General features: G+C 34.5%; 1 protein-coding gene across 9 annotated transcripts in view; it reads left to right on the top strand.

Moving 5' to 3' along the window:
- Positions 1-27,894, top strand: part of PHF14 (PHD finger protein 14) — a 333,451-nt gene that overhangs the window by 235,005 nt on the left and 70,552 nt on the right. For 8 of the 9 annotated variants that reach the window (XM_085873138.1, XM_085873144.1, XM_085873141.1 and 5 more), the window contains one exon: positions 22,077-22,347. In XM_085873138.1, coding sequence (XP_085729264.1) covers positions 22,077-22,347 — 271 coding nt within the window. The remainder of the gene's footprint in view (positions 1-22,076; positions 22,348-27,894) is intronic. The other variant, XM_085873140.1, reaches the window with a different exon arrangement.

Below are 27,894 nucleotides of genomic sequence, written 5' to 3'. Positions count from 1 at the left end.
AAAGCCTCAAACACATCAGCTAACAATAAAACATCTGTTTTTAGATATAAGTCATGATATTCTCCAAGGTTCTTTATCTTAAATATTTTCCATATTTCTTGTGCGTGTTTATATTCCTTATCACTTATCTCTTCTTCATAAAGGTTATTATAGAAACTTTCTTTTGAAGGAAGTTGTGTTTCTTTAAATCTCATAAATGAATCCATATAATCATAAGGATAAATTCCCTTACTTGTAAGAATTTTCTCTTTACTTTGAATTTCATTCCTTGTTTGAATTTCCTCTCTCGTAAGAATTCCTTCTTTAATCAGAATTTCATCTTTAATCTGAATTTCCTCTTTAGTTCGAATTTTCTTTATAATTAGAATTTCATCTTCAGTTAGAATTTCTTCATTAATTAGAGTTTCCTCTTTACTTTGAATTCTCTCTTTAATCTGAATTTCCTCTTTAGTGAGAATTTCCTCTTTTGGAAAGAATGAATTAAGATTTGGAAAAGAGTCCGTGGAGCTTAGATTTGATGCGAGGTAGGCTAGTGGTGTTCCCATAAACTTGTAAGAATCTAGAAACCTAATACGAGTTAAAGGTTTTGTGAATATCATTTTTGAAAATGAAATATACTTTTGACTTGTGTTTGTTATAGCAGAAATATTCCCTGGTGTTTTTGAAAGTTCATTTATAAATAGATGTGTATCATAGTTGGCGCTGTTGTGAAGAAAGACTGGAATAAAAGAAGGTAATTTATAATTAAGATTACAACAGGAATGAGCGGGACCTCTATATTTACCAGTAAGATGACAATGGTCTCTAACTTTAGACTCCTTAATTTCCCCCTCACAAATATGACAGATATTGTTCATTCTAAATTCTAATTTTTCTTCTTTGGTTAATTTCATCGGTTCATTTGTTTCTTTCATTAATTTAGTGAGTCTTATACAATCCTTTTCTAATCGTTTTACAAACTCTTGTGAAGCATTTTTTCCACGATAATGTTCAAGTTTGTTATACTTTTCTCCAACAGATGATTTGATATAATAACAGAAACCACAAGGAATATGTTTTTGATATTTATTTGTATATGGTTCTTTTGGATTAGGAGAAGCAGTATTTATCTTTTTAAGGATACATTCAAAATAAGCGTATATCACAAATGGGTGCATGATAGATTTATTATAATCTTCAAAATAAATCTTTTCACCAGGTTTAGGCATTGTAATTACAGCTGATTTATGATTACTACAATATTTTGAATGTTGTTCTAATCGTTCTTTTGTATGAAATGAATTAAGACATCGCTTACAAGGATATATTTTGTTTGCTGTTCTGAATACCTGAGAAGAGATTAATCTTGATAAATTATTGATGTATGTGTAATGTGAATTCTTTCCAACACTAAAATATAAAAGGTCAATGTGTGTTTCTTCATTTTTATAGTTGTTTGAAATTTTTAATATTTGAACTTTGTTTGTATCCGTTAATCCATATACATTAATAGAAAGATTATTCTTTTTCTCAAATTTAGGAATATCTGTTAGTGGCATTGGGAATTTAAAATCTTTCATGTCCAAGGTATTCTCATATTTCATATATTGTTTTACTCTTTCTGAATTACATTTTGGTGGATGAAAGTGAGCAAGAACAGACCAGAGAAAACATTTATTATCATTGTTCTTAATATTAACAACTGCCTTCTTTCGTTTTATTTCTTTTGGTAATTCAATATAAGAAGAAGCTTTAAGAGGGTTTGACTTTAGAATGTGTATATCTAAAAAGATGATTTTTTTAATATTGAATCCACTTCCTACCACTGTATTATCAACATCCTCCTCTTGTCTTGATAGTTCTTCATAAACCCCACTATTCAAAAAATCTTGAAATGATGTTATAAAATGAAGACCTGTTCTCATATAAGGAGTATGTTCTTCATCTTGTCTTTTCATATTCATTTTCACTCCCATATAAAACTTTAAAGTTTTCATTTCTTTTAATGTCTTTTTAATAAATTTTTCAACATCGGGTTTCACTCTTTCAATTGATTCAACTATTGATGATGGACCGGGTTCTCCAAATTGAAAAATCCTTATTTTTATATGCCCTTTAAATGCCCCATCAGTGTTTTTAATATAATAGTCTCCCTTTACTTTAAACTCATTTTTCTTGTGTTTTTGTGATTGAAGATGTTGATTATAACTACTCTTCAAAACATCCTTTGAACAGATATCACAATGTTTTCTTTCCAACTCAAGAGGAGATATTTGATGAAATAGATTAAATGTGTGTTTGTTGGTTCGGAGGTGTTTTCTATAATGTTTATATTCGTGATTACAAACATCGCAGTACGTTGTATTCACCATATTTATAGAATAAAACTTTGCTTAAACTAAAATTTTCTTGATGAAAATTTCGTTTAATTTATAGGTGAATCTGTGCTTAAAAACATTTTATCCTCCAACTTTTTCACTTAATAAATACAATGTTTCAAGACACAAAAGACAAGTTTCAATCAATCTCTTCATCTGTTAAAGATACTGAGAAATATGTCAAGGATGTAAAATTGAACAAAGATAAATATAACAACTATTGGATAAAAACTATTATGGTAAATAATATGAGTTCTTCAATTTCCTTCAGTGGAAGGGCTTTTAGTATACCTGGTAGAACATCAATTAAAGTATCTCTAACAAAAGTTTCTCCTCTCCTTCTAGTAATATATTCAAAACTAGAAAAAGCAATGAAACAAGAAAAAGTATCAAAGAACAAAAACCTTATGGATGAAGCTTTAGAAAGAAAAGATAAGACCATCTGTAATATGCAAGGAGAAATTTGTATTTTTTTCAACAACCCTAAAGATGTAAATCCTGATGAAATAAAGGATGTTAATATATCAGGTGAAATGACATTTCGTTCAATAGTAGTTAACGATAATTTTAAAATTACCTTTAATATAAAAAATGTTGTCGTTGAATCTGATAATGAAATAGAGTATATCGATATCGATGGTAATATACAACTGAAAGTATAGATGAATTTCAGTTTAAGTAAAGTTTTACTTTATAAATATGCTAGACTTTCCTGATTCTCCATATGACAAATTTGAGAATTGTCCTGCGTGTGAAAGACGGGGATTAAACACAGAGTCAAAAGCCTATAAACAATGTATATTCTGTGATTATCTTCTAATTAATGATAATAAAAAATATAAAAAGGAAAATAATTCTTTTAGATTTACACCAAAAATGAATTACTTTACAAGATTGATTAGAGAAATGAATGTAAAGTATGAGGATGATAACACACCTTTCCTTACAAGGGAAGAAACTGAACATATAAGAGAAATGTTCAAAGGATTGTTGTTGTGTATTATTCATGGATGTAATTTTCAGGGAAATATCAACACAAGATATTGTATAAATAAAATAATGGATTATCTTGAAATTAAACCTGAACTTAGGATAAAATATAGAGTTTCTAAAAAAGCCAATAATAAATTAAATAACCTGTTTTTCAAATATATAAATGAATGATTTTTTACCTATTTGGGAAAATAAGATAAAATTTAACAACCATAAAAATCTCCCAAATTCATTAAGATGTCTCATAGTTGGTTCAAGTGGATGTGGAAAAACCTGCTTACTTTTAAAAATGCTCCTCACTCCCAACTTTTTAGATTATGACAATTTAATAATTTTCACAAAGTCGAGTTTTCAACCAGAGTATCAACTACTCTCACAAGGTTTTAATGCTGGTCTTCAAAAGAAGATATAATCGGTTTATTTAAACGTCAAAAAAACCTAAATGATTATAACATTGAAGATATAATTCAACTATTTTGTGATACACAGAGATGTAAAAAGAAATCAAATCTTATAACTTGTATTCTTAGTGATAATACGGATGATATACCGTCTCCCCAAGATTTGGATAAATCAAAAAAGAACCTCGTTATCTTTGATGATTGTGTTAATGAGAGAAACCAAACGGTAATGGACAGCTACTACACAAGAGGGAGACATTCTTCTTGTAATTGTATTTATCTTAGTCAATCGTACTTTCAACTTCCTCGTCGTTCCATCAGAAACAATGCTAATACTTTTATTTTATTCAAGTTAAATTCAATAGATATCAATAATTTTTGGAGAGATAATTGTTCTACATTATGTAGTAAAAAGAAATTTGAGGATTACATGAAGCACACGACTGAAAAATATAAATATATTGTTGTGAAACAAGATGAGATATTAAGGGATATATTTTTTTTGTTTTATAAACAATTACATATATAAATGACAACTATTATTATAAATCTTGTGGGTAAATCTGTTTCTGGAAAAGACTTTCATAAATCAAGGTTCTTGTGTAGTACAAATGAGAATATTGTAAATTTACTTAAAAAACACCCCGTGATACGCATTGTATCAACAACAACTAGAGCAATAAGACCTGGAGAAGTAAAAGGTGAAGATTATCACTATATTTCAGTGGAGGAACATATGCGATTGAGGAATGAAGGACAAATATTTGAGGAGGTTTCTCTTGGTACAACAAAATATTCACATTGTAAGAGTGAGTTAAAGAAACTAAAATCTGGTGGTGTTGGGATATTAGAAACTAATCCAGAAGGAACGAGACAAATTATTAAATATCTGAGCGGAGTGAAGATTTTATCATTCGGTTTTGATGTTGATGAAGAAACTCAACGCAAACGTATGAAAAGCAGAGATGCAAGGATTAGTGAAGAAGAAATTACAACTCGCATTAATGTTAATAAAGAATTTGATGAAATATTTAAAGAAAAGGATTTATTTGAACACATCTACTTGAATGATGAAGAAAAGGAAAATTTCCCTGTTAATCTTTATAATTCATTAAATGATATTTTACAATAAATAAATGGATACAAAAGAAAGAGCAAGAAGATTTAAGGAACATCAAGAGTTGGTTTCAAAAGTTGTAAAACAGCAGGAAGACATAAAGAAGAAACGCAGACAGAAACTAACGGGCGAAGAAGTATTTGAAAGAAAACAAGAGAAATTTTTTAAACCACTTTTAAAAACTTCCCAAGAAAAATGAAAGATGTTTCCACAGTTCCCACAGTAGAATATACTCCCAGAAAGCTCCAAATGTTAAAAGATTTCAGTCAAATGACGGAGGAAGAATTAGAGCATATTGGAGAATTAGAATATGATGAAGGTTTATTTCAACAACTGGAAGAGATTAATCAACCCCCTGATTATATTGTGAATGCTGTTCAAAACAATGAATATTCAGCGGATTCAAAAACCAAAGCAGGACTCATTCCAACAGAACAACCAGCAATATTTCATCTTGTTCAAGAAATGGTATTGATATTTAATGATGAATTAAGGTTCTTAAGTTCTGCTCAACCCCCTGTTAAACTAACTCCGAGATTAATGTTTCTTCTCACAAAAGATGGAAGACAAGGTTCAACTGTGAGGGATGAATCAAAGTATATTGATAAACCATTGGATATGGAAAATAATGATGATAGAGTATATATTGATTTGCTGAACACTCTAAATTATAAGGTTATTCTTTCTGGTAAAAGTAGGAAGAATGAGAAGGAGAAACACATTATTCAGGCTTTAAGTATCCTTGGTTCAGGTATTAGTTTTCTTCCAAATGACCCATCGCAATTAGTTAATAGACTGTTATTGTTGTTAGGCAGTAAGAAGGCTGGAAATAACAATTGTTTTAATGAAGCATCAGCCATTTTAGACCAGTTGATGAACATGAAAATAATTAATAAATCTCAATATAAAGACATTTTATCTCATATTAAATAAGATGAGAAGCACAATCCTGAGTTTTAATTTCACAACAAGCGACCACACATCTTCATTCCCATACCCACTACAACTTGACACAACAAAAGAATATGAGGCATCTTTATTGTCCATGGAAACTTATAATACCTTATTTAATATAACCGAGAAAAATGACAAGTTTAGTTATAATCCGGGAAGTGGATACAAAACGATAACAGTCTCACCCGGAGCATACGAGATTTCTCAAATATCTTCCGAAATTGCTCGTCTTATGAAAGAACAGGGTGATGAACCAAAAAATATTGTTATAAACATTCAAAAACATACTTCAAAATCAACGATTAAAGTTAAAAATAACTACAAGGTTGATTTCACAATTGATAATTCATTTAGAGAGTTATTAGGTTTCTCCTCAAAAAAGATTGAAACTAATGGGACGTTTTACAGTGATAATGTCATTCAAATATCCTCAGGAATAAATTCGGTGTTGATTCACTGTGATTTGATTGATGGTGCTTATAATGATGGAAAAAAAAACAAATACAATATTTTCATTCAGCGCATACTCAACCCCAATTGGTTATAAATTCAATATGGAACCTAAAAATTTGGTTTATCTACCTGTGTCAGGAAAAACCATACACAGAGTAAATTTTAGGATAACCGACCAAGATAATCGTGTGATTTCTTTTAATGGAGAAGTTATATCCATCAGAATTCACCTACGTGAAGTTTTTCAATAAATAAATACGATGGTTATTGTGAGGAAACACGAGTTGGGAAAATATAAAATAATTACAGGGGATGGGATGTTCCTTTCCCCATACTACAAGGGTGAAGGTATGTATCTTGGTAGAGGATACTATAAACCTAAGAGACAAAGGGGTGTCGGACATCAATTTAGAGGAGATGGGATAATTGATACTCTCATGGGTATTGGTTCAACTATTCTTAAACATAAAGACCTAATTGGTTCAACTGCTTCTGCTGTGGGAAATGTAGCAGGTGCTGTAAAGAGTATTAAAGATGCTCAGAAGGAATCTCATAAATTACAAGCAATAAAAGAAATTAAGAAAGGTAAAACTCAGTTGTCCCCCAAGAACGACAGAAAATAATTCAAATACTTGGAACAGGGTTTCAAAAGTTTTAACATCTTTTTTCCTAAATAAATACAAGTATGGAAGCAATTGATAGTATCTATGATTTGGATGATACTATTATTATCTCAAACTCCACTAAAAAAGAAGATTACTTCAAGGTAAATGCAATAACTGGAACAGACTGGAATACAAATGGTACAAAAAGTTTTGAAATAAATAATCAACAAACCTATTTGAATCTCTCCGAAAGTTTCTTGTTGTGTAAATTTAAATTCACTAAGGCTGGGAATAACACAAACGCTACACTTGTAAATGATTTCTTCTGGAAAATGTTTGATAGTGTGCGATTGTATATTGGAACACAAGAAGTTGAAGCGGTTGATTATGTCTCTGCTGTATCTGAAATGATGAAATTTACACTCTATACATTCAGTGATAGAATGGGAAAGGGGTCTGTCGAAGGTTTTATTCCTGATATGTCAACGGGAACAAACACAGACCCTGGATATATTCAAAGGAAAGGAATGTATAATGATGATACAAAAGCAGAAAATAGTTTTACTGTGGCAGTTCCTCTTAAAGGTATATTTGGATTTTGTGATTATGATAAAGTTCTGTATGGTCTTAAAATTAGATTTCAACTACAAAGGAATGATAATGAAAATAGATTGCTTTTTGGTGTTGGTAGTGCTTTTGGTGAACAGAATAAATTTGTAATTGAGGAGATGAGTTGGTATATCAGTGAATATACTCCTAATCTTAAAACAGAAGAGATGTTGAATCGAAGACTTAACTCAAAGAAACCACTCAGTGTATCATACCTCAAAAGAAGATGTCAACACGTTAAACTCAATCAAACTACTTACACGTGGAATTTGGGTGTTCTGGAAGGAAAGCCACGATATCTGTGGATGATTTTTAAAAAGCCAGATGGTGATACTGCGACTGATAAGAATAATGCATTGAGTGATAATGCTAAGGTGAAACAACTTCGCGTTTCTCTCGATGGAACATTTTATCCACGAGATAGATTGGAAATTAATTGGGAAAAAAATGATTTTGCTGAAGTATACAAGTCTTACCAAAAGGTGTGTGAAAGTAATGGAAATAAAGAACCTATTTTGGATATGACAGCATTTAAAAGTTTGTATACAATCTATGCGTTTGACCTGAGCGCTCAAAAGGAAACTATAAAGTCTAATCGAGTGGATACTTCCCTATACATTGAAAGAGGAGAGAGTGAAGAAGTTGATACATATTGTTTGCTTTTGGAAGAAACAGAATTGCAGATTAATACAGATAATGGTGTGATGATTAGTCTCACATAATTTTTTGTTAAATAAATGAGTGGCAAAGTACCAACTGGGGTATATGTTAATCAGATCAATCTTCATAAACTATCATCTTGTGTTCAAAATCAAAAGCCTTGTACGATTAACGTTAATACAATTCAGAGAAAAGGAGCAGTAAGAATTGATGTTTTGCTCACAAGAGAACAGGTTAAAATCTTGAATGACACTGGCTCACTTAAAATTAAAATGACAAAACCAATGTTGAAAAAATATTCAATAAGAGAGACGAGTGGAGGATTTCTCCCATTTCTAATTCCTTTATTTGCTGGTTTAAGTGCGGTTGGAGCATTGACGGGTGGTATTTCAACAGCGGTCAAAACTGCCAACGAAAGGAAGGCTCAACTCCAGGCTCAAAAATAATTGGAAAGACATAACAAAGAGTTGGAGAAACAAATTAGTGGAAGTGGTGTAATTGTAGATTTTGCTGAAAAACTTGAAGGTCTGCCTGATAAAGCGAGATTGTTAGTTGGAGATATGCTTTCTTCTATAGCACAAGCAGGTGTAAAATTAACGAAAAGAGGTAATGGATTATATCTTTCTAATAAATAAATGAGCATTGATGAGTGGTTGAAAGAATTTGGAAAGAATACAACATCAAATTTACAACTTGCCAAATATTGTAAGAAATTAAAAATTCATAATGTGGTTATTTGTATGAGAGATGAATTAACAAATGTGCCGAAACATACAAAGAATATTATTATGAACTTAGAAGATAATAATGGGAATGGTTCTCATTGGGTTTGTATTTTTAATAATCAAGACAAATATTATTTTGATAGTTTTGGTCTTCCACCACCTGTTGAAGTCATAAAATTCTTACAGAATGGTGTTTATCAAACATTTCAAGTCCAAGAATTAAATTCCAAGTGTTGTGGTCAATTATGTCTATATGTGTTATTTCAACTCAACAAAAATAAAAAATTTTATGATATTATTTTTAATCTAATATAAATGACTTATGTTGGTAAAGATGGTTCTATCTTTGGTGTCTCTCAAGAACTGGATATTGATTTATCAAATTATTATACAAAGGCACAGGCTGAACGACATAAATATAATATAAACAAAAATATTAACATGAAAAATGCTTATAAATTAAAAAATTATCCAAGCCCGACTGACGCGAATGACTTGGTGAGATTAAACGATTTATCACAATATATATACTTAAATAAAACGGCTGTGTATTCCAAAGATACAGAAGTGTTGATATTATCTCCAGGTCATACAGAATTCACAGTTCGAATTAAAATAAATTTTTATAAAGAAGGGCGTATCGTTTGTATGAGAATAGAACAATGGGGGTATGATATGAATGATTTAGGGTATAATTGGTCATTTAAAATTAACCTCGAAGACCTGGAACAATTAAATCAGTCTCGTAAGGAAGAATATTATGCACTTGGTATCGAGAATGAGTTTTGTGGAGCCACGATTAGTAAACAACAAATAAAAGAATTTAATAAGGGTAAATATAATAATGGTTTTGCCCTTGTTTATCTCATGAAAACAGAAAAAAACAGGATTATATATAATAAGTAAGGAAATACAAAATGATTTAACTATGGGAAGATGGGGAGGTGTTTCGTGCCATAATATTATTCTAACATATATTTCTAATACATAAATGACAGCAAGAAGGCTTCAAGAAAATTATCATTTCTGTGTCCAACCATACCTTCAAGAAAAGGGTATTCGGTATTTTAATAAATATGTTCTACAACATAAGAATGAGGTATTTTCAATAAAAGATTGGCATTATGCTGATGTTGATAAACCGACAACTTTAGATTTAATTAGAATGTTAAATAATGAAAAAATTATAAGGTTAAGAAAAGGTAAGGCTCTTTTAGAAATTCAAAAGAAATTTTATTGGTTTCCTGTTGTAAAAAAATTATTTTGGATACAGGAATAACAAGAAATCCTGATGAATATATGTATAATATTCTATGGGGTGTAAACGATTCAAGGATAGTAAGGGATGAGGAAGGAGTTGAAGAAGAGAGGGAAGAGGAGGAAAAGGAGAAGGAGGAGAGGGAGAAGAAAGAGAAGGAGGAAAAGGAGAAGAGAGAGAAGGAGGAAAGAGAGAATCGAGAGAGGGAGGAAAGAGAGAAGAGAGAGAGGGAGAAGAAAGAGAAGGAGGAAAAGGAGAAGAGAGAGAAGGAGGAAAAGGAGAAGAGAGAGAGGGAGGAAAGAGAGAGACTGAATAAATATCAAAATATGGAAACCAGTGAGATTCAAAAAAGATTGGTGGTATTACAGAAAATAACTCAACCCACCGAGGAGGAAAACAAAGAATTGACAAGTCTATTTGCAATATTTTCTTCAAGACTATTGACATCGTCAAGCTATTCATTTTAATTCAAGTTTTTCCTTAAATAAATGGAGGAGAGAGTGAAGGCATTTCTAAGGATTCTTTATGTTTTAAAAATTAAGATTCAAATGTGCATGTTGGAAACTAAAAAGGTTTTTGCACTCTGCAGGAATTTTTCTCATAAATAAATGAGTTATTGTCTCAAATGTAAAAAGAAAACTAATACTAAAAATATTTCATATATTAAAAGTAAAAATAACAGGGTTATACAAAAAGGTATATGTTCGGTGTGTGGTTCAAAAAAATCAATTTATCTCCAAACACAAACTCGGAGGAGATATACAAAAGTTTTTATCAGGAAGTAAATTTACAACTACTGGAATACCAGGGGAATTACATCTTCCAGGGTATTCTTTCTGTGGTCCAGGCACAAACTTGGATAAAAGATTAGATGAGGCAGGCAATCCTAAATCCTGGAGTAAACCAATCAATAGAGTTGATGAAGTGTGCATGAGACACGATATTGATTATGGGAATACCACAACGTTGGAAGAAAAGCATGAAGCCGATAGAGAAATGTTGTATAATTTGTCTCTGATACAAAATCCAACCTTGAGAGAAAAAGTTGATAGGTTCATCGTGAAGAAGATGATTAGTGCTAAATTGAAACTTGGACTTGGAAATTCAAAAAACTTATAGGCTCTAATGATGCCATTAAGACTGAAGAGCAATTAGCTGATGAATTACATAAACCAATATTCACAAAGTTTCAGAGAAGGAAAGTTTATTCCAAGGAAGTTGATTATATCTGGTCTGCTGATTTGATTGAACTCAATAATGATAAGGGGTACAAGTATGCTTTAACCGTTATTGATTTGAGGAGAAGATATGCATGGGTTGTCCCTTTAAAAAACAAAACAGGTAATACTCTTATGTTAGCTTTTCAACAGATATTTAATAAAAGTAAGAGAAAACCTAAAAAATTGTGGACTGATGAGGGTAGAGAGTTTTATAACAAGACATTTATGAATTTTCTAAAAAATAACAGTATTACATTATACAGTACCTTTAATGAAGGGAAGGCAGTTGTTGTTGAACGTTTTAATCGTACCTTAAAAGAGAGACTATATAAAAAATTCACACAACTCGGTTCACAACAATGGTCATCTTTTATTCAGGATATTGTGGATAAGTATAATGACACGATTCACACGTCAACGAATATGAAGCCATCAGAAACATTTACAAAATTAAAATATGAAAAAGAGATTAATGTCAGAAAACCTAAGTTCAAAGTTGGTGATATCGTAAGAATATATAGGTGGAAATCTCATTTTGAAAAGGGTTTTACTGAACGATGGACGAAAGAACTTTTTAAAATTGTTGATGTAATAGATACAGTTCCTTGGACTTATAAAATATATGATTTGGAAGGGGAAGAGATTTTAGGTTCATTTTATTCACAGGAATTACAAAAGACAAAACTAAGCAGATAATACACCTTTGTGGACACTCGAGGGCCAAGTCCGAGGTGTATAACAGTATATAATGTGTGTCAAGGGGTGGACGTTCTTACATCTGTGAACCCCAAACACAGAATCCTCAACTGAATAGTCAAGGCTTAACTTTTGTTTGTGTGTGTGTGTGTGTGTGTGTGTGTGTGTGTGTGTGTGTGTGCAATGGGAGCAATAGGTTGGCGCTTCACTCCCTCCTACTATACACCGTTGTGGACACTCGAGGGCCAAGTCCGAGGTGTATAACAGTATATAATGTGTGTCAAGGGGTGGACGTTCTTACATCTGTGAACCCCAAACACAGAATCCTCAACTGAATAGTCAAGGCTTAACTTTTGTTTGTGTGTGTGTGTGTGTGTGTGTGTGTGTGTGTGTGTGTGTGTGTGTGTGTGTGCAATGGGAGCAATAGGTTGGCGCTTCACTCCCTCCTACTATACACCGTTGTGGACACTCGAGGGCCAAGTCCGAGGTGTATAACAGTATATAATGTGTGTCAAGGGGTGGACGTTCTTACATCTGTGAACCCCAAACACAGAATCCTCAACTGAATAGTTAAGGCTTAACTTTTGTTTGTTGATGTGTATGTGTGTGTGTGTCCCAACCCTCACATTCAAAATCTCAACCCCAACCCTCACATTCAAAATCTCAACCCCAACTCAATCCTCACCCAACACAGTCTTTTTCAAAATGAGATTTCCACCTATATATATATATATATATATATATATATATATATATATATATATATATATATATATATATATATATATATATATATATATATATATATATATATATATTTTACGTTTTTTTTTTTCTCTTCTTCCAATTCTGTCTTTTAAGGCTTTCAGGTTTGATGACATAGAAAGAGGGAGTAAGAACTTTCTTGATAGGTTTAAATCCCAAAGAGTGGTAGCATTTCAAGTCTTCAAAATAACCCCAACTTTCCAAGTCTCCAAGGTAGTTATTTAAACCATCAAGGCAGAACTCATTTACTGATTTTTTCAAAATTTGTGAGTCTCCAAGGTAGTTCCCATATTTAGAACCATCTTGGCAGAACCCTTTTCCTGAGTCTCCAAGGTAGTTATTTAAACCATCAAGGCAGAACTCATTTACTGATTTTTTCAAAATTTGTGAGTCTCCAAGGTAAAACTTGTATTCTGGCTCATCAACGTATAACTTGTTCAGTGGGTATTGTCTTGATAACTCACAATGAGTACTATTGCTGTAAAACTCTTTTTCAGGATTTTGCTGGTCTCCAAGGTATAACTCTTTGGTTGGGTCATCAAGGACGAACTCGTTCTGTGGGTCTTGGTCGCTCATAAGGTCTTCAACCAAGCCAACAATTTCGCCCCAAGTTGTAGCAAAAGCAGTATTTTCATTTCGTATTTCAGACACAATTTCCTGTGAGAGAAAATAATAATGTATTAATTAAGTTATTTAATTATTAAATGAGTATGCTTCAATCAAAGTTTGAAAATAGGAAAATAAAAATCTTACCTCAACAGATAAGAGGTTTGAATCCAGTTCATCAACTTGAAGGTTTAGTTCCATACAAGACAGAGAGTTCCAAGGAACACCAAAGTCATCCCACTCAAGGTCTTGGTCGCTCATAAGGTCTTCAACCAAGCCAACAATTTCCTCCCAAGTTGTAGCAAAAGCAGTATTTTCATTTTGTATTTCAGATACAATTTCCTGTGAGAGAAAATAATAATGTATTAATTAAGTTATTTAATTATTAAATGAGTATGCTTCAATCAAAGTTTGAAAATAGGAAAATAAAAATCTTACCTCAACAGATAAGAGGTTTGAATCCAGTTCATCAACTTGAAGGTTTAGTTCCATACAAGACAGAGAGTTCGAGACAAGCACACAGCACACCATTGCCAGCAAAAACAAATGTTTAAAATGGAGCCTGGGTTTGAAGCTTTTATAGAGAAAGACTGGTGGGTGTGGTTTCCTTTGGAAATTCCCTGGGCAAGCCTAGGCAAGCCTTCATTGGGAAATTTTTCAAAACCATAACATCCTGTAATTTTCTAGTGATTTCTTTGTGAGTCAGAGATGAACTGGAAATGATGTAAGAGTGGGCGGGGCTTAGCAAAAGTGGGCGGGGCTTAGGAAAAGTGGGCGTGGCTTAGAAAAAAATACCTTATGAAAAGTGGGCGGAGCTTAGCAAAAGTGGGCGGGGCTTAGGAAAAGTGGGCGTGGCTTAGAAAAAATACCTTATGAAAAGTGGGCAGAGCTTAGCAAAAGTGGGCGGGGCTTAAAGAAAAGTGGGCGGGGCTTATTGAATACCTTGTGGAAAGTGGGCGGGGCTTAATAAAAGTGGGCGGGGCTTAAAGAAAAGTGGGCGGGGCTTAACAAAAAATAACCTGTGGCTCAGGAGGTGGTCAAACAAGAGCATTAAGAGAAGTTTATCATTTCGTAATGGCACAAATGGGGTATCTTAAAAAATATAAAGATTCAAATGTTTTGTTTGTCAATATTTTAGATGGGGATTATTGTGCAAAGAAAATTAAACTATTGAAGGAATTTGAGAATGAACAAATCTTTATAGGTTCAATGAGTGAGCTGTTCAACCCCCAGGTGTTCAATTCAATGAGGTTCAACCTCCAAGTTAAAAGGGGAGACAAATAAATATACCTTGGGATAAAAAGGGGATTTATTTTTAGGGAAAAAAATATGAATCGCTGAAAATCCCCCATTCATTTACATGGGGAAAAGTGAGCCAGAATCAGTATTCTTACCCTACATATATATATATATATATATATATATATATATATATATATATATATATATATATATATATATATATATATATATATATATATATATATATATATACATACATATATATATATATATATATATATATATATATATATATATATATATATATATATATATATATATATATATATATATACATATATGTATATATATATATATATATATATATATATATATATATATATATATATATATATATATATATATACATATATGTATATATATATATATATATACATATATGTATATATATATATATATATATATATATATATATATATATATATATATATATACATATATGTATATATATATATATATATATATATATATATATATATATATATATATATATATATATATATATATATATATATATATATATATATATATATATATATATATATATATATATATATATATATATATATATATATATGTATATATATATATATATACATATATGTATATATACATATATATATATATATATATATATATATATATATATATATATATACATATATGTATATATATATATATATATATATGTATATATATATATATATACATATATGTATATATATATATATATATATATATATATATATATATATATATATATGTATATATATATATATATGTATATATATATATATATATATATGTATATATATATATATATATATATATATATATATATATGTATATATATATATATATATATATATATATATATATATATATATATATATATATATGTATATATATATATATATATATATATATATATATATATATATATATATATATATATATATATATATATATATATATATATATATATATATATATATATATATATATATATATATATATATATATACAGTCATCCCCGCTATATCGCGGTTCACCTATCGCTCCCCCGATTCATCGCGGGTTTTCCCTTGGAACGTAACTAATTTTTTCTGCGGATTCCTCTGGTACATCGTGGTAATAATATATAAAATATAAATTATTTAAGCAATAAATTATCACGTGTGGCGCTCGACTAGTCACACAACGCACGAGACAAAGTTTCGCTTGTGAACTTCGAATATTTTCTACTTTTTTCTCCAAGCCCCACGATGCCGCCCAAACGCCCTGCACCTTCAAAGGCTTCTGGCAAGGAACCGAAGCGCCAGAGGAAGGTCCTGATGCTCCAGGAGTAGGTTAAGGGGCTTGACATGCTTCGGGAAGGAAAAAGGTTTGCCGCAGTTGGACGCCATTATGGTTTGAATGAATCACCCATGCGCTACATCAAGAAGGACGAAGCCGACATCAGGAGCCTATCAAACCCAATCATTTTTATACATCGCCCAGCGTTTAATATTCACTCGATATAAATCAAACCCAATCGTGTTTACACACCGCCCAGCGTTCAATAATCACGATATAAATCAAACCCAATCGTGTTTATACACCGCCCAGCGTTTAATATTCACTCGATATAAATCAAACCCAATTGTGTTTATACACCGCCCAGCGTTTAACAAACATTCACTCGATATAAATCAAACCCAATCGTGTTTATACACCGCCCTGCGTTTAATATTCACTCGATATAAATAAAACCCAATCGTGTTAATACACCGCACAGCGTTTAACATTCGCAATATAGAAATCAAACCCAATCGTGTTTATAAAAAAATTGGGAATTTTTAGGCATTTTTGGGGGAGGCATCCATTCATCGCGGATTTTCACTTACCGCGGGAGGGTTTGGAACGTAACCCCCGTGATAAATGGGGGATGACTGTTTATATATATATATATATATATATGTATATATATATGTATATATATATGTATATATATGTATATGTATATGTATGTATATATATATATATATATATATATATATATATACATATATATATATATATATATATATATATATATATATATATATATACATAGATATATACACACATATCTGATGAATATGAATACCAGCAGAGACATGAATATCATGGCAAAATTACAAACAGGTCCATACAAAATAGCAGCATCCAAGATGTCATTGAAAGCATGGATCTTAGTTTTGACCCAGGAAACTCCTAATCCCAATGACTCTGATTCCTCATTCAGCACCTTGAGGGCCCCCAAAAGGATATCCAGAGTCTCTGCAAAGATGACTGCATCGTCTGTGAAGTCAAGGCCAGAGACCTTGCCATTCCCAAACGATGCACTGCAGCTTGATCTCTCTGACATACTCCCCAGAATCCAGTCCATACAAGGGTTGAAAAGTGTGGGAGCCAGTACACACTCCTGACAAACTCCAGTAACAACTGGAAATATGTTGGAGGTGGTATCACCACATCTCACAGCGCTCTAATTCCCAAAGTATCGTTCAGACATCAGATTGATCAGGTTTGGGGGCACCCCACGAAGACCAAGAATCCTCCAGAGGGCATCCCGATTCACTGAGTCGAACGCTTTGCAGAGATCAACATAAGCTGCAAGTAGCCCCTGCTGAAATTTGTAAAGTTTGCCCTACCATTTGTAAAATTTGGTGCCCGATGCTAAAATTAGGTTCCCCGAGCAACTGTTAATGTCAAACCCTTTCTATTGGAGCCTGTCCTTTGGCATCATACCTAGGTTGAACCCATGAATGGATTATATCAGTGATACTCTGTGTGATGATCTGATCCAGATTTTACCAAACATGGGGTACATTTCTTTGCAGTTCTTGTGTATTATTTGGCAAAGGTCGGCCTTTCCACAGCACTCGATTCATACGTTCCCAAACATGTTCGATGGTGTTCGTGCCAGGACTTTGTGGTGTGCAGGGAATGTGATGTGGTGTGCAAGCGAACTGTCACCCCTTTTCAAGTGTTGATGTGCAATGTTTATCATATTTATTATTTGCTGTCAACAAATGCTGTCGATAATAGTCAAAGAATAATATTTCCTTTTTATCACAGTAGAATACCCCAGAGAAAGAATAGTTCAATTTACTGTCGTTCAAATAAGGAATGATTATCATTTGCTCGCGTGCTTCACCTCCACCAGGACTATTAATCTGTCCTACCGATCCTAAATACATTATGGAGAACATAAAAATTATAGTAATTATAATAAAATTATTTATTAAATTCCACGTATTGCAACAGCATGTCAAATTTCACGTGATTTACATCATAGAAGAAAATTAAACAGAAAAATAATTGATCATTTAAAAATAAAATCCTTTTAAGACGCCATAATGTATAATGTTGCAATAAAATACAATTGTAAAATAATTATAGAACAACCAAGAATTAGCCGTAAACAATGCAACGATATCAAAAATGAACAAGAAAAAGAACAACCGGAGATTGCAAACCCTCGCCATGACTTCTTTTGTGTGGTGTATTTTGTGTGGTGTTTGTGTACTGGTGTTTAACGTAGTTAATAAAAGACATAATTAGAACTGCCACTTTATAACTGTTGGCAGTGATGACCGGGTAACAAGACGTCCCGCTTTTATGCAATCCCGCTATGATCGGACACCTGTCCCTGACTCATGATGTTTTTTATTATTATTATTACTATTATTCATTATTCAATCGAATTCAGAATGGCATTAAAATAAATTCAATTCAAATCGAATTGAAGACCAAATAAGTAAAGTCCTGCATTGGAGTAATCAGAAGGACCCCAAACAAGGAAAATAGCAAAGATGAAGTCATGAAGAGGAACATGGATAAGAGTTGCATTTCAGCTGCTACTCCTCAACCCTCAAACCCATCCAGGCACAGCCAAGTGAGCCTTATTCAAAATAAATAAATAACCCATATCAAGAAATTAAATAATTCTGGCTGTCAGACCCATCTATCTGATCAAGTTGAAAATTAAAACATTTATCCCGCATCACGACGAGATCACAATTGTGAAGTTTTACGTCGATTGATCAAGCGGTTCCATTGAAATTTTTTAAATATTTTTCTTAAATCCAATATGGCTGCCAAACCATGTGACATCAATTATTTCTGAACAAACTTGTACACACATGGCTTGGGGAACATATCTGTGAAGTTTCCCCTCGATCTGTCCAGCTGTTCCCGAGAAGATTTTTATATGTTTTGGTGTAAATCCAATATGCTGCCAAACCATGTGACTTATGATGTCATATGTGTGAACCTTTTGTTCCTCATGGATAGGCGGTCATATGTGTAAAATTTGGCTTTTCTGTTCAGCCGTTTCGAAGAAGATTTTAGAAGGTTAAAAAACAACAACAATATGGCTGCTGAATCTTGTGACTGACGAAGTAATCAAAAAAAATTGTGGACCATTTTATCCAGAGATAACCCTCAAAAATGTTCATTCTGATCGGAATTAGCGTTCTACATATGCAATTTTGACGTCATAACGAAGGCACCTATGACATCATATAAAAATCACATTCATTTTTCATGAGGAGCACTTGCAATGTGCCAAGTTTCAATTATTTCCTTGGTGCGGCTTCATACACAGAGTTCCATTTTTTCCGTTTTTCAAACATGGCTGCCACACCACATGACACACGACGTCACAATTATCATTAAAACATTCTTCACGAGTAGTCGCACGCAGTGTGACCACTCCTTGGCTTTTTAGGTCATCTCTGACGAGATGACCTAATAAAACCAGTCTCGATGTCCGTACTTCCCCATTTTTTTCCTTTCGATTTTCTTGATATTTGGTACGTGGGTAGATGTCGATGAGGGATGCACGACGGTATGACCTTTGACCCGATTGAAGGACAAGGTCACTCCAAAGTTGCGAAATCGTCCATTTTCAAAATCTATCTCCTCCACCGTTTATGATCCGATATTCGAAATTCCTTCGGATTCTGATAATATGGAACAATATCTAAATTTCGTTGGGCCGGTTTTTTGAAATTCATCCTGGTTATCGAGTCACGTGTCTTCAAAGTTGGAAAAATCGTCAATGTGATACGGTCAAAAAAAAAATTCGCCCGATCTTTATGAAACTTGGTATGTAGGTAGGGGTCGATGAGTGATGCACGATGGTATGACTTTAGATACGATTCAAGGTCAAGGTCACCGATGCTGTAAACTTGTGAAATCATCCATTGTCAAAATATCATCCGCCATTTATGACTCAGAAATGCGGTTTCATTTCTGAGGTCCGGTTTCTATCCTTTTGAAGACACATTGATCATAAATGTTCCAAATTTACCATTTTCAAAATCTATCTCCGGATAACTCAGAAATGTAGTTTGGTTTCTGAGGTTTTCTTTCCTTTTTACTCCCGGGCTTTCGGCTGTACGTTGAACCAAAAGACAAGACGACATCGAAGCCATTCTAAGCCGATCAGAGATCCACATCTACAGAGCTTCAGAGATGACCGTAACCCCCAACCAGGGGAAATTTATCACAAGATCTTGGCTATTCGTTGTTCACCTTGGCGTCTTGGTTTTCTATAGGTTTTCTTGGCGTATAGGTTTGCTATTATCATCGCTTTTCCGAAACCTTGTGAATTCTTGGCTTTTTTCATTGGCTCACCTTGGCATTTATGAAAATGAGGAGTGGTCACACTGGTCGCACGAATGGTGAAAATTTCGTCTCAATCCGACTGGTGGTTGTGGAGAAAAACACAAAAGTTCTGTGCAGACGGACAGATAGACAGACAGAGAAAAACAGTCCTAAATTCAATACCCTCCTTCGGCGAGGGTAATAAACAATATATCAAGTTAAATAAAACAAAGGGGTAAAATAATAAAAGAAGAATAATGGGAGAAAAGAGCCAAAGGGATTTAATAAGCCAAAGGGCACGTGACCAGCATCATTATGAAATGCAATATTGCAGGCAACACCTACTCTTATCATCTATCTGGCAAAGCATTGAAAATGATATTTCATCACATCAGACGATCACAATGTGGAAAAATGGTTCTGGATCTCATTGGGATCTATGGCAAGTACAAGAATAACTTTGATGAGCTACGGAGAAGCAGCTGATCACATTAGTGTGGTCATTGTATTCTGTCACATCGTGGTGCAAAGAATGGGTGTCCTCGAAGCTTAAAACGGAGAAACATGCTTTGTTAAGTAATGAGTACGGGTAGATTAGGGTCAGGTCATTTTGTTCACCCGTGATGATCAGTTTTGTGGGATGCGTCAAACACCGCTTATGAGCTCAGTACCAATGACCACAAAATCTGAAATGCCTCCGAGAAACCCCATGAAAAATGGTGAATAATCCCATGTCAAACTAGTCAAAATCTCAGCTGCGATTCGGGCACAAATAGCAGGCTCTTTCCTGGCCGCATGTAATGGTTTGTTTACACATTGTCAATAAAATTGTGCATCTCATAACACTTTTGTAGGATAGTGTGCTCTTGTTTCAAACAATTACACATTTTCCTTTTTGGGAATATTTTGACCAGAAATGCATGATAAATGAGATGCCTCATGGGAAAACCGCTTCCAACATGAGCATTGAAGCGGAGGTAATATGCTCCAAAGTCTTGTCAATATTTCCATTCCAGTTTGTGTTTTAATGTGGACAATGTGAAATTGTTTTCAGTTGTTTTACAGCGGAAAAAAAAAAACTTTACAAACTTTTCCACTTTATTCAGATAAACTTCATTGGTTTAGAAAATAATCGGCTAAATTGTTCCTTTTGACATGGATGTTTTCTTTTTTAAAGTAACCTTCAATACGCTTTTGTGTATCATTGCATTCGCCTGCGAAGGTTTGAAATTCAAGTACGTATTTAGATATTTTTGTATTGTTTTAATGTGTTGTTTTGGTGTACCGTGGAGTCTGAATGAATTTTCCAGTAAAGGTGTGTGTGTGTGTGTGTGTGTGTGTGTGTGTGTGTGTGTGTGTGTGTGTGTGTGTGTGTGTGTGTGTGTGTGTGTGTGTGTGTGTGTGTGTGTGTGTTACACTAACTCGAACCTTAGTCACACATATGTAATTCATAATATCAGGGATAAACCTTCATAGTGTACACCATTATTTAAAATGCTGTAATCTCATTCATACTCTTTATTTGCCTTTAAATATGTAACCGCTAACCCCCCCCCAACCCCCCCAAAATAACAAAAGCAAACAAACAAACAAAAAACCCCACAATTATCTAGAAAGATCCAGTTATTCACAAGCCATCTCAAATGAAGAATGTAGACATCTACAAAAAGTAATCTTGTTATCTGATTTGGGTTCTGGATGTGGACATTAACTTGCAGGCTCGCATTGATGCCAAGCTCTCTATGTACCGCGCCCGCTTTGAGCAGACCCGACTCACCAAGCCCAACCCTTGGGTTCCTCGTGAGAAGCTTCCACGGCCCCTGACCAGCAGCGCCAAGGTTCTGCGTGCCATGCTGAACAAAGCTGAGCTGGTTGGCATGAGTGTTATTGTGGTGCCCACGGAGATGGCCGAGGCTGGACCTGGTGAGGGTCGGCGGAAGCTCAGTCGCCAACCTGCGCTCACTGCTGATTTTGTGGCCTTCTACTTGGGTAAGCATTTCTATGGACATAATGAATAGTCAAGCCATGATTGTCCAATATTTGGATAATATGTGAAGCTGTTCTAAATTTTAAACACTTCGTACCAGGAATGTTTTTGTGCTTTTTAAATGCATTGCCTTATGATGAAGCCAGAAATGCATTGTCTAAAATTAATGCATCCTGCAATGAAAGGACACAAAGACCAACAATGTCACAATGTGGACTTTATTTGACAACCAATTTGGTCTCTAAAAATTGCATTTTTGGATTGAAAATTGATTTTTGGTTAGGGCCCTGTGTCACACCTTGACGTTTTAGCCAGCGTATGGCAACGTATCAAAATGTATCTAAAACGCTGGCGTACGCTGAACTATTGATGTTTTTTTTCAGTTTTGGGCATACAATAACGAGTTGGACGTATGCATAACATATTAGTACCGTACACAGAACGTTTCGATAACTAATAGATAACTTATACCAACGAATGCTTCGCGTGTTGTCGGCGTTCACAACCTATGCCCCATGATAGTCTAACTTATGCATAGCGTGGCAGCGTATCGCCGACGATCACGTGGCGTAGCCTATTAATAGGCTGCCGCTCAACGATTTAAATCGCTGCCGCTCGACGATTCAAATGATAACCGCACTAGACATCGAAGTGTCAACATCACCGTCATTCCGAAGAAAAAAAACCATGGAGTCTGGAACACTGACAGGTTCCTCCTGTGAACCCCATTTTTATATACCAATTCCCCTAAACGCTGCCAATACGACATTATACGGTAGCTGTAAGTTAGAAACACGTTTAGTAAGTTCTGTGTTCGTCCTGAAGACGTCGAATACGTCTATATACGTCAATATGCGTTGGAGATACGTTACACATAGGTTCAAAGCACGTTACTCATAGGTTAGAAATAAGTTTCGGGTACGCTAAACATTACCTCGATGTGTTTCGACTTATGAGTAACTTACTAGTAACATGTGTCGACGTGTGTCAACGATCGCCTAACGTGCCTACAACTTATGGCCAGCATATGTGGAACGTGTGAGTCATACGCTGGCATACGTCAAAAAATTTTGAGCATGCTTAAAATTTGTCGACGAGCTCGGCGTACTACGACGTATGCCAGCGTGCTTCAGCGTGCTCTTAATGTATACAAAACTTACCCATAACGTATTCGACGTGTGTCAGCGTATTCGCCAAATTTTTCATACGTTGGCATACGCTGGCAAAAACGTCAAGGTGTGACAGGGCCTTTAACAACAGCTTTTACACAACACAGCTTTGCATTTTATTGGGTATACAATCTTACATTGGATGGCGTCTGTTTTCAATATCGGTCTTCATGTCCTTTCTACAAAAATGTGATCCTATTTTTCTTCCAAAATTTCATTGTTTCGGAGAAAATTCACGAGTATTTGGAAGTTAAATTATGACAGACGGTGTGTATGAAAGTTTTTTTTGAACAATGGCTGTTGTAAATGCTGAAGAGTTGAAAGAAAGTGGTTTAGGGTTGTGTTGAGTGCTTTTCATTTTCAATGTAAATACAGTTGAGATGGGGGAATTATTTAAGACAACTACTCCGCCTCCTCCTTTAATGCCCGGAAGTCACGGAACTTTTTGTGGGGTCGTCTGGGGAATGTATTTGGCCATAATCTTTCACGAACCAGCTGGCCAGGCCTCACGTTCGACTGGAGGGGGCAGGAATGTTGAATTTGGCCAGGGCGCCATTAAAAGCTCAACTACTGTTTGCAAAAACCACCATGGGATATTTAACATCTTCCAACAACCATTGCTGGAAGATGGGTCCTCCTCTGTAATTACCTTCTCATGGACACCACACACATTGATTCCTCGCCCTGCCTGCAAAACACCAGGGTGAGAGTTTATACCTGTGTCAGGATTCAAACCCAGACTCGACATTTCAGAAGTGAGTGTGCGTACGTTTCGGCAATCCTGTCAGGCCAAGAAATTGCATTAATCATTGTAACATAATTATTTAAGCTGATCAAGAAATGAACCACAAATAGCATTGCTCATTGTCAAACTTGGCTGGGCCATAAACATTGTGCTCCCCATAGCATGTGCATTTACATGAGAGCACACATAATTTCCCCATGCACAATTGCCAAGCCCTAGCCCAAAAGCATTCCCTTCCTCTTGTCTCCTGGGTGGCAGCGTAATTACTTGGTGTGATAGGCCACTTTGTTGGCAGACAACGCAAGAAGATGATTGAGGTTGTTGCACAAAAAAAAGCAAAAAAATATCCGCTCTTCAAAATTTTTCACATTAATGTAAGAGAGGTCTCTATGAAGTATCCACCACCCACTCTGTGATGCTAAATCATTGCTGATCGAGGACAACCAAGTACATTTGCTGATTATGTTCAATGTTGTAAGCTTTATGAGCATCATGGATATAAATGCCAGTCATATAAACAGAAACCAGGAAGTGCAGTGTTTTATGGTCTCATAGATTTGTACTGTTGGTGCCACAATGTGGAAAAACAGTTTACTTTCCTTTCTTTGAGCCCTCTCCCCCCCCCCCCCAATCACCTCCCTTTATATTTATTGCTCATGACATTGTTTTAAAACTGGTTCTTTTAACTTCCCTAACTTGTGAGGTTTCTTTTTAATGCGCTAATAACACGTTTAAAGTACAAACAAGCTGCTCGTGCTGGCACGGGATTCTAAATGGGGTCGGAATGTAGGTGGCAAAAATGCAAATGGTGCCTTCTGTCATCGAACCAGAAAGCTGGGAGCAACGATTCACATTTATTGTCACATCTGATGCAATTTAAATGCTCTAATGGTGGTGAAGTGCTCCATTTGAAAGTGTTTATTACCTCTGCTACTGAAGGTGAAGGAGGTTCTGTTTTCACCCATCTCTGTCTCTGCTTGTTTGTTACTTACGAAATCTAAAGATTTCAGAAGTATATTGATGACTTCCGTTTCTGTTTGTTTGTTTGTGTGTTTGTTTGTGTGTTTGATACTTACGAAAGCTAAAGATTTCGTAAGTATATTGATCGCTTCCGTTTCTGTTTGTTTGTTTGTGTGTTTGTTTGTTTGTTTGTTTGAAGGCACGATAACTCGAGAACGGAAGAAGCGACCAATGTCAAATTACACCACGTGATTCAGGAGGGTGATGGCTAGCGCTGATTAGATTTTGGTCAAAATCGGTCAAAGGTCAAGGTCACCGTGAGGTTAAACATAATTCCATAAATTCATGTGGAGAAATGGAGTAGTTTTGCTTCGCTCGACGTTACGAGTTCGTTTTAACTTCAATTTTAATTTTGTCTGGTTTTTGCGATCGCTTATGACGCTTAAAACTCGGTTGTCGAAATTCTGGTAAAAATCGGATGTTTTGGAGACGTTTTAAGATTGTATAAAAAATATTTCACTCGCGCGTCACGGGTCATCACGTGGTGCAGTGCACTTGAGCAGAGGCGGCTATGATCACGTAAAGGTTTTGCGTGTGCGCGCTGACGGTGTTTTCGATAAAGATGGTGTTTAAAAGTCATTTTTTATCCCAATAAAGGTTATGGTCGCATGCCTGACTCGCTAAGCCATCGGATTATGTAAAGATTGTTGGTGGATGGCCGAATATTACGGTTTTGTGACTAATAAAATAATATAAAATAATTGCGTGGAGAAATGGAGATTTTTGCTTCGGTCGACGTTACGATTTTTGATGGTTTGGTACAGAATCATCATAGAAACTTCTGGTTTGCGTCGCTACGTTCTCCAGAGACAGCTTTTATTAGACAAGGTCAGAGGTCAAGTTGACGATTTCGTAAGTACCAGTCTATGACTGCTTGTTTGTTTGTTTGTTTGTGGAGAGGATATTTCAAAAAGTTGTGGACGGATCCGGATGAAATTTGGTGGGCAGGTTGGGTGTGTGACAGGGACGAACTGATTAGATTTTGGTGAAGATCCAAATCCGGATCCGGATCTGATAATTTTTTAAGTGATTCTTCACCATTGAGAGATTGGGCTAAACTAATATATAGGACGATATCTCAAAAAGTAGTGGACGGATGGAACTTGGTGGGCAGGTTGCGTGTGTGACAGGGATGAACTGATTAGATTTTGGTGAAGATCCGGATCCGGATCTGATGACTGAGATTTTTTAAAGTGATTCTTCACCATTGAGAGATAGCGCCAAAAAGGATATATAGCACGATATCTGAAAAGTTTGTCGATGGATTTGGATGAAACTTGGTGGACATGTTGGGTGTATGACTAGGACGAATTGATTCCATTTTGGTGAAGATCCGAATCCGGATCCGGATTTGAAAATTTTTTCAGTGATTCTTCACCATTGAGAGATTGGGCTAAACTAATATATAGCACGATATCTCAAAAAGTTGGGGACGGATTCAGATGAAACTTGGTGGACAGGTTTGGTGTGTGACCATAACGAATTGATTCAATTTTGGTGACGATCTGGATACGAGAGTTATTTAATTTGTAACATGATTCTTCACCATTGAGAGATAGGGACAAATACGATTATATAGCATGATATTTCAAAAATGTATTGGGCCCGATATGTTTTCGTAGACCGGGCATTACGTGGCGGAGGTATATGTTCTACCGAGTGCCCTTCTCGTCCGATATATGTTCGTTTTTTATTCCTATTGTCTGTAATAAAAATTGTATTAGTGTCGGTCATTGACCAATATTGCAAATCAATAGTAGGCTGAACAGTGCAGGCTGTTTTAATCTAAAACACGTTTCTTCTATAACTGGTTTTCATTGTAACAATAATCTCACAAATCGTGTTTTCATTGCTGTTGATTGTTTCAGCCATTGATGTGAAAATGCTTTTTTTATCCCCCGCCAACCAAGAAATGGGTTCCGTCCGTACGGCCGTCCGTATGTCCGTCCGTCCGTCACATTTCGTTTCCGGAGCTTAACTACAAATCCCCTCAAGATATATTTACGAAATTTGGTACACATATCAAGCAAGTGGTGAACTGGTGCCTTTTGATATTGAGATTTCCCTCCCAAAAAATTCTGTCACTTTCCATGGAAACAAGTTGGGTATTAAGAATTAATTGAGGTTAACCTTCGTTTCCACACCATAGTTGCAAAACTATTAACTATTTCTTCATGACATTTGGTACACACATCAAGAATAAATTGAACTGGTGCCTTTTGCTACTTGTCCTCATTTACTATGGCGGGGGATATCGAAGACTTTGTCTTCAACGGATGCTCGTTCTTTTTGTTTTTGTTTTTGTTTTTGAACATATTTTTGTGCACTTGCTCAAGTTATCAAGAGTGTACTTCATTGAACAACTTTTCTATCCTGTGCTTGTGTCAAGTGTTCTGATTGAAAAATAAAAGGTAGTTTTGGCCAAATCTTTTTTTAATTTGGATATTTTTTTTCAATTCTTTATATTGATTGCTTACACTTCTTCCAACTTTCGGCAAAACATTTTTGTCAGAAGTGTAAAATATGACAATGTTATGCAAACCACCATGCAAAGAGAGAGAGACGGGGGAGGGGGGGAGGGAGAGAGAGAGAGGGAGAGAGACGGGGGAGAGAGA

Source organism: Eptatretus burgeri, chromosome 3 (assembly GCF_056783735.1).
Source record: "Eptatretus burgeri isolate ZD-2024b chromosome 3, Ebu_testis_v1, whole genome shotgun sequence".
Taxonomy (NCBI): Eukaryota; Metazoa; Chordata; class Myxini; order Myxiniformes; family Myxinidae; genus Eptatretus; species Eptatretus burgeri.
This window is presented reverse-complemented; position numbering and strand designations above follow the sequence as displayed.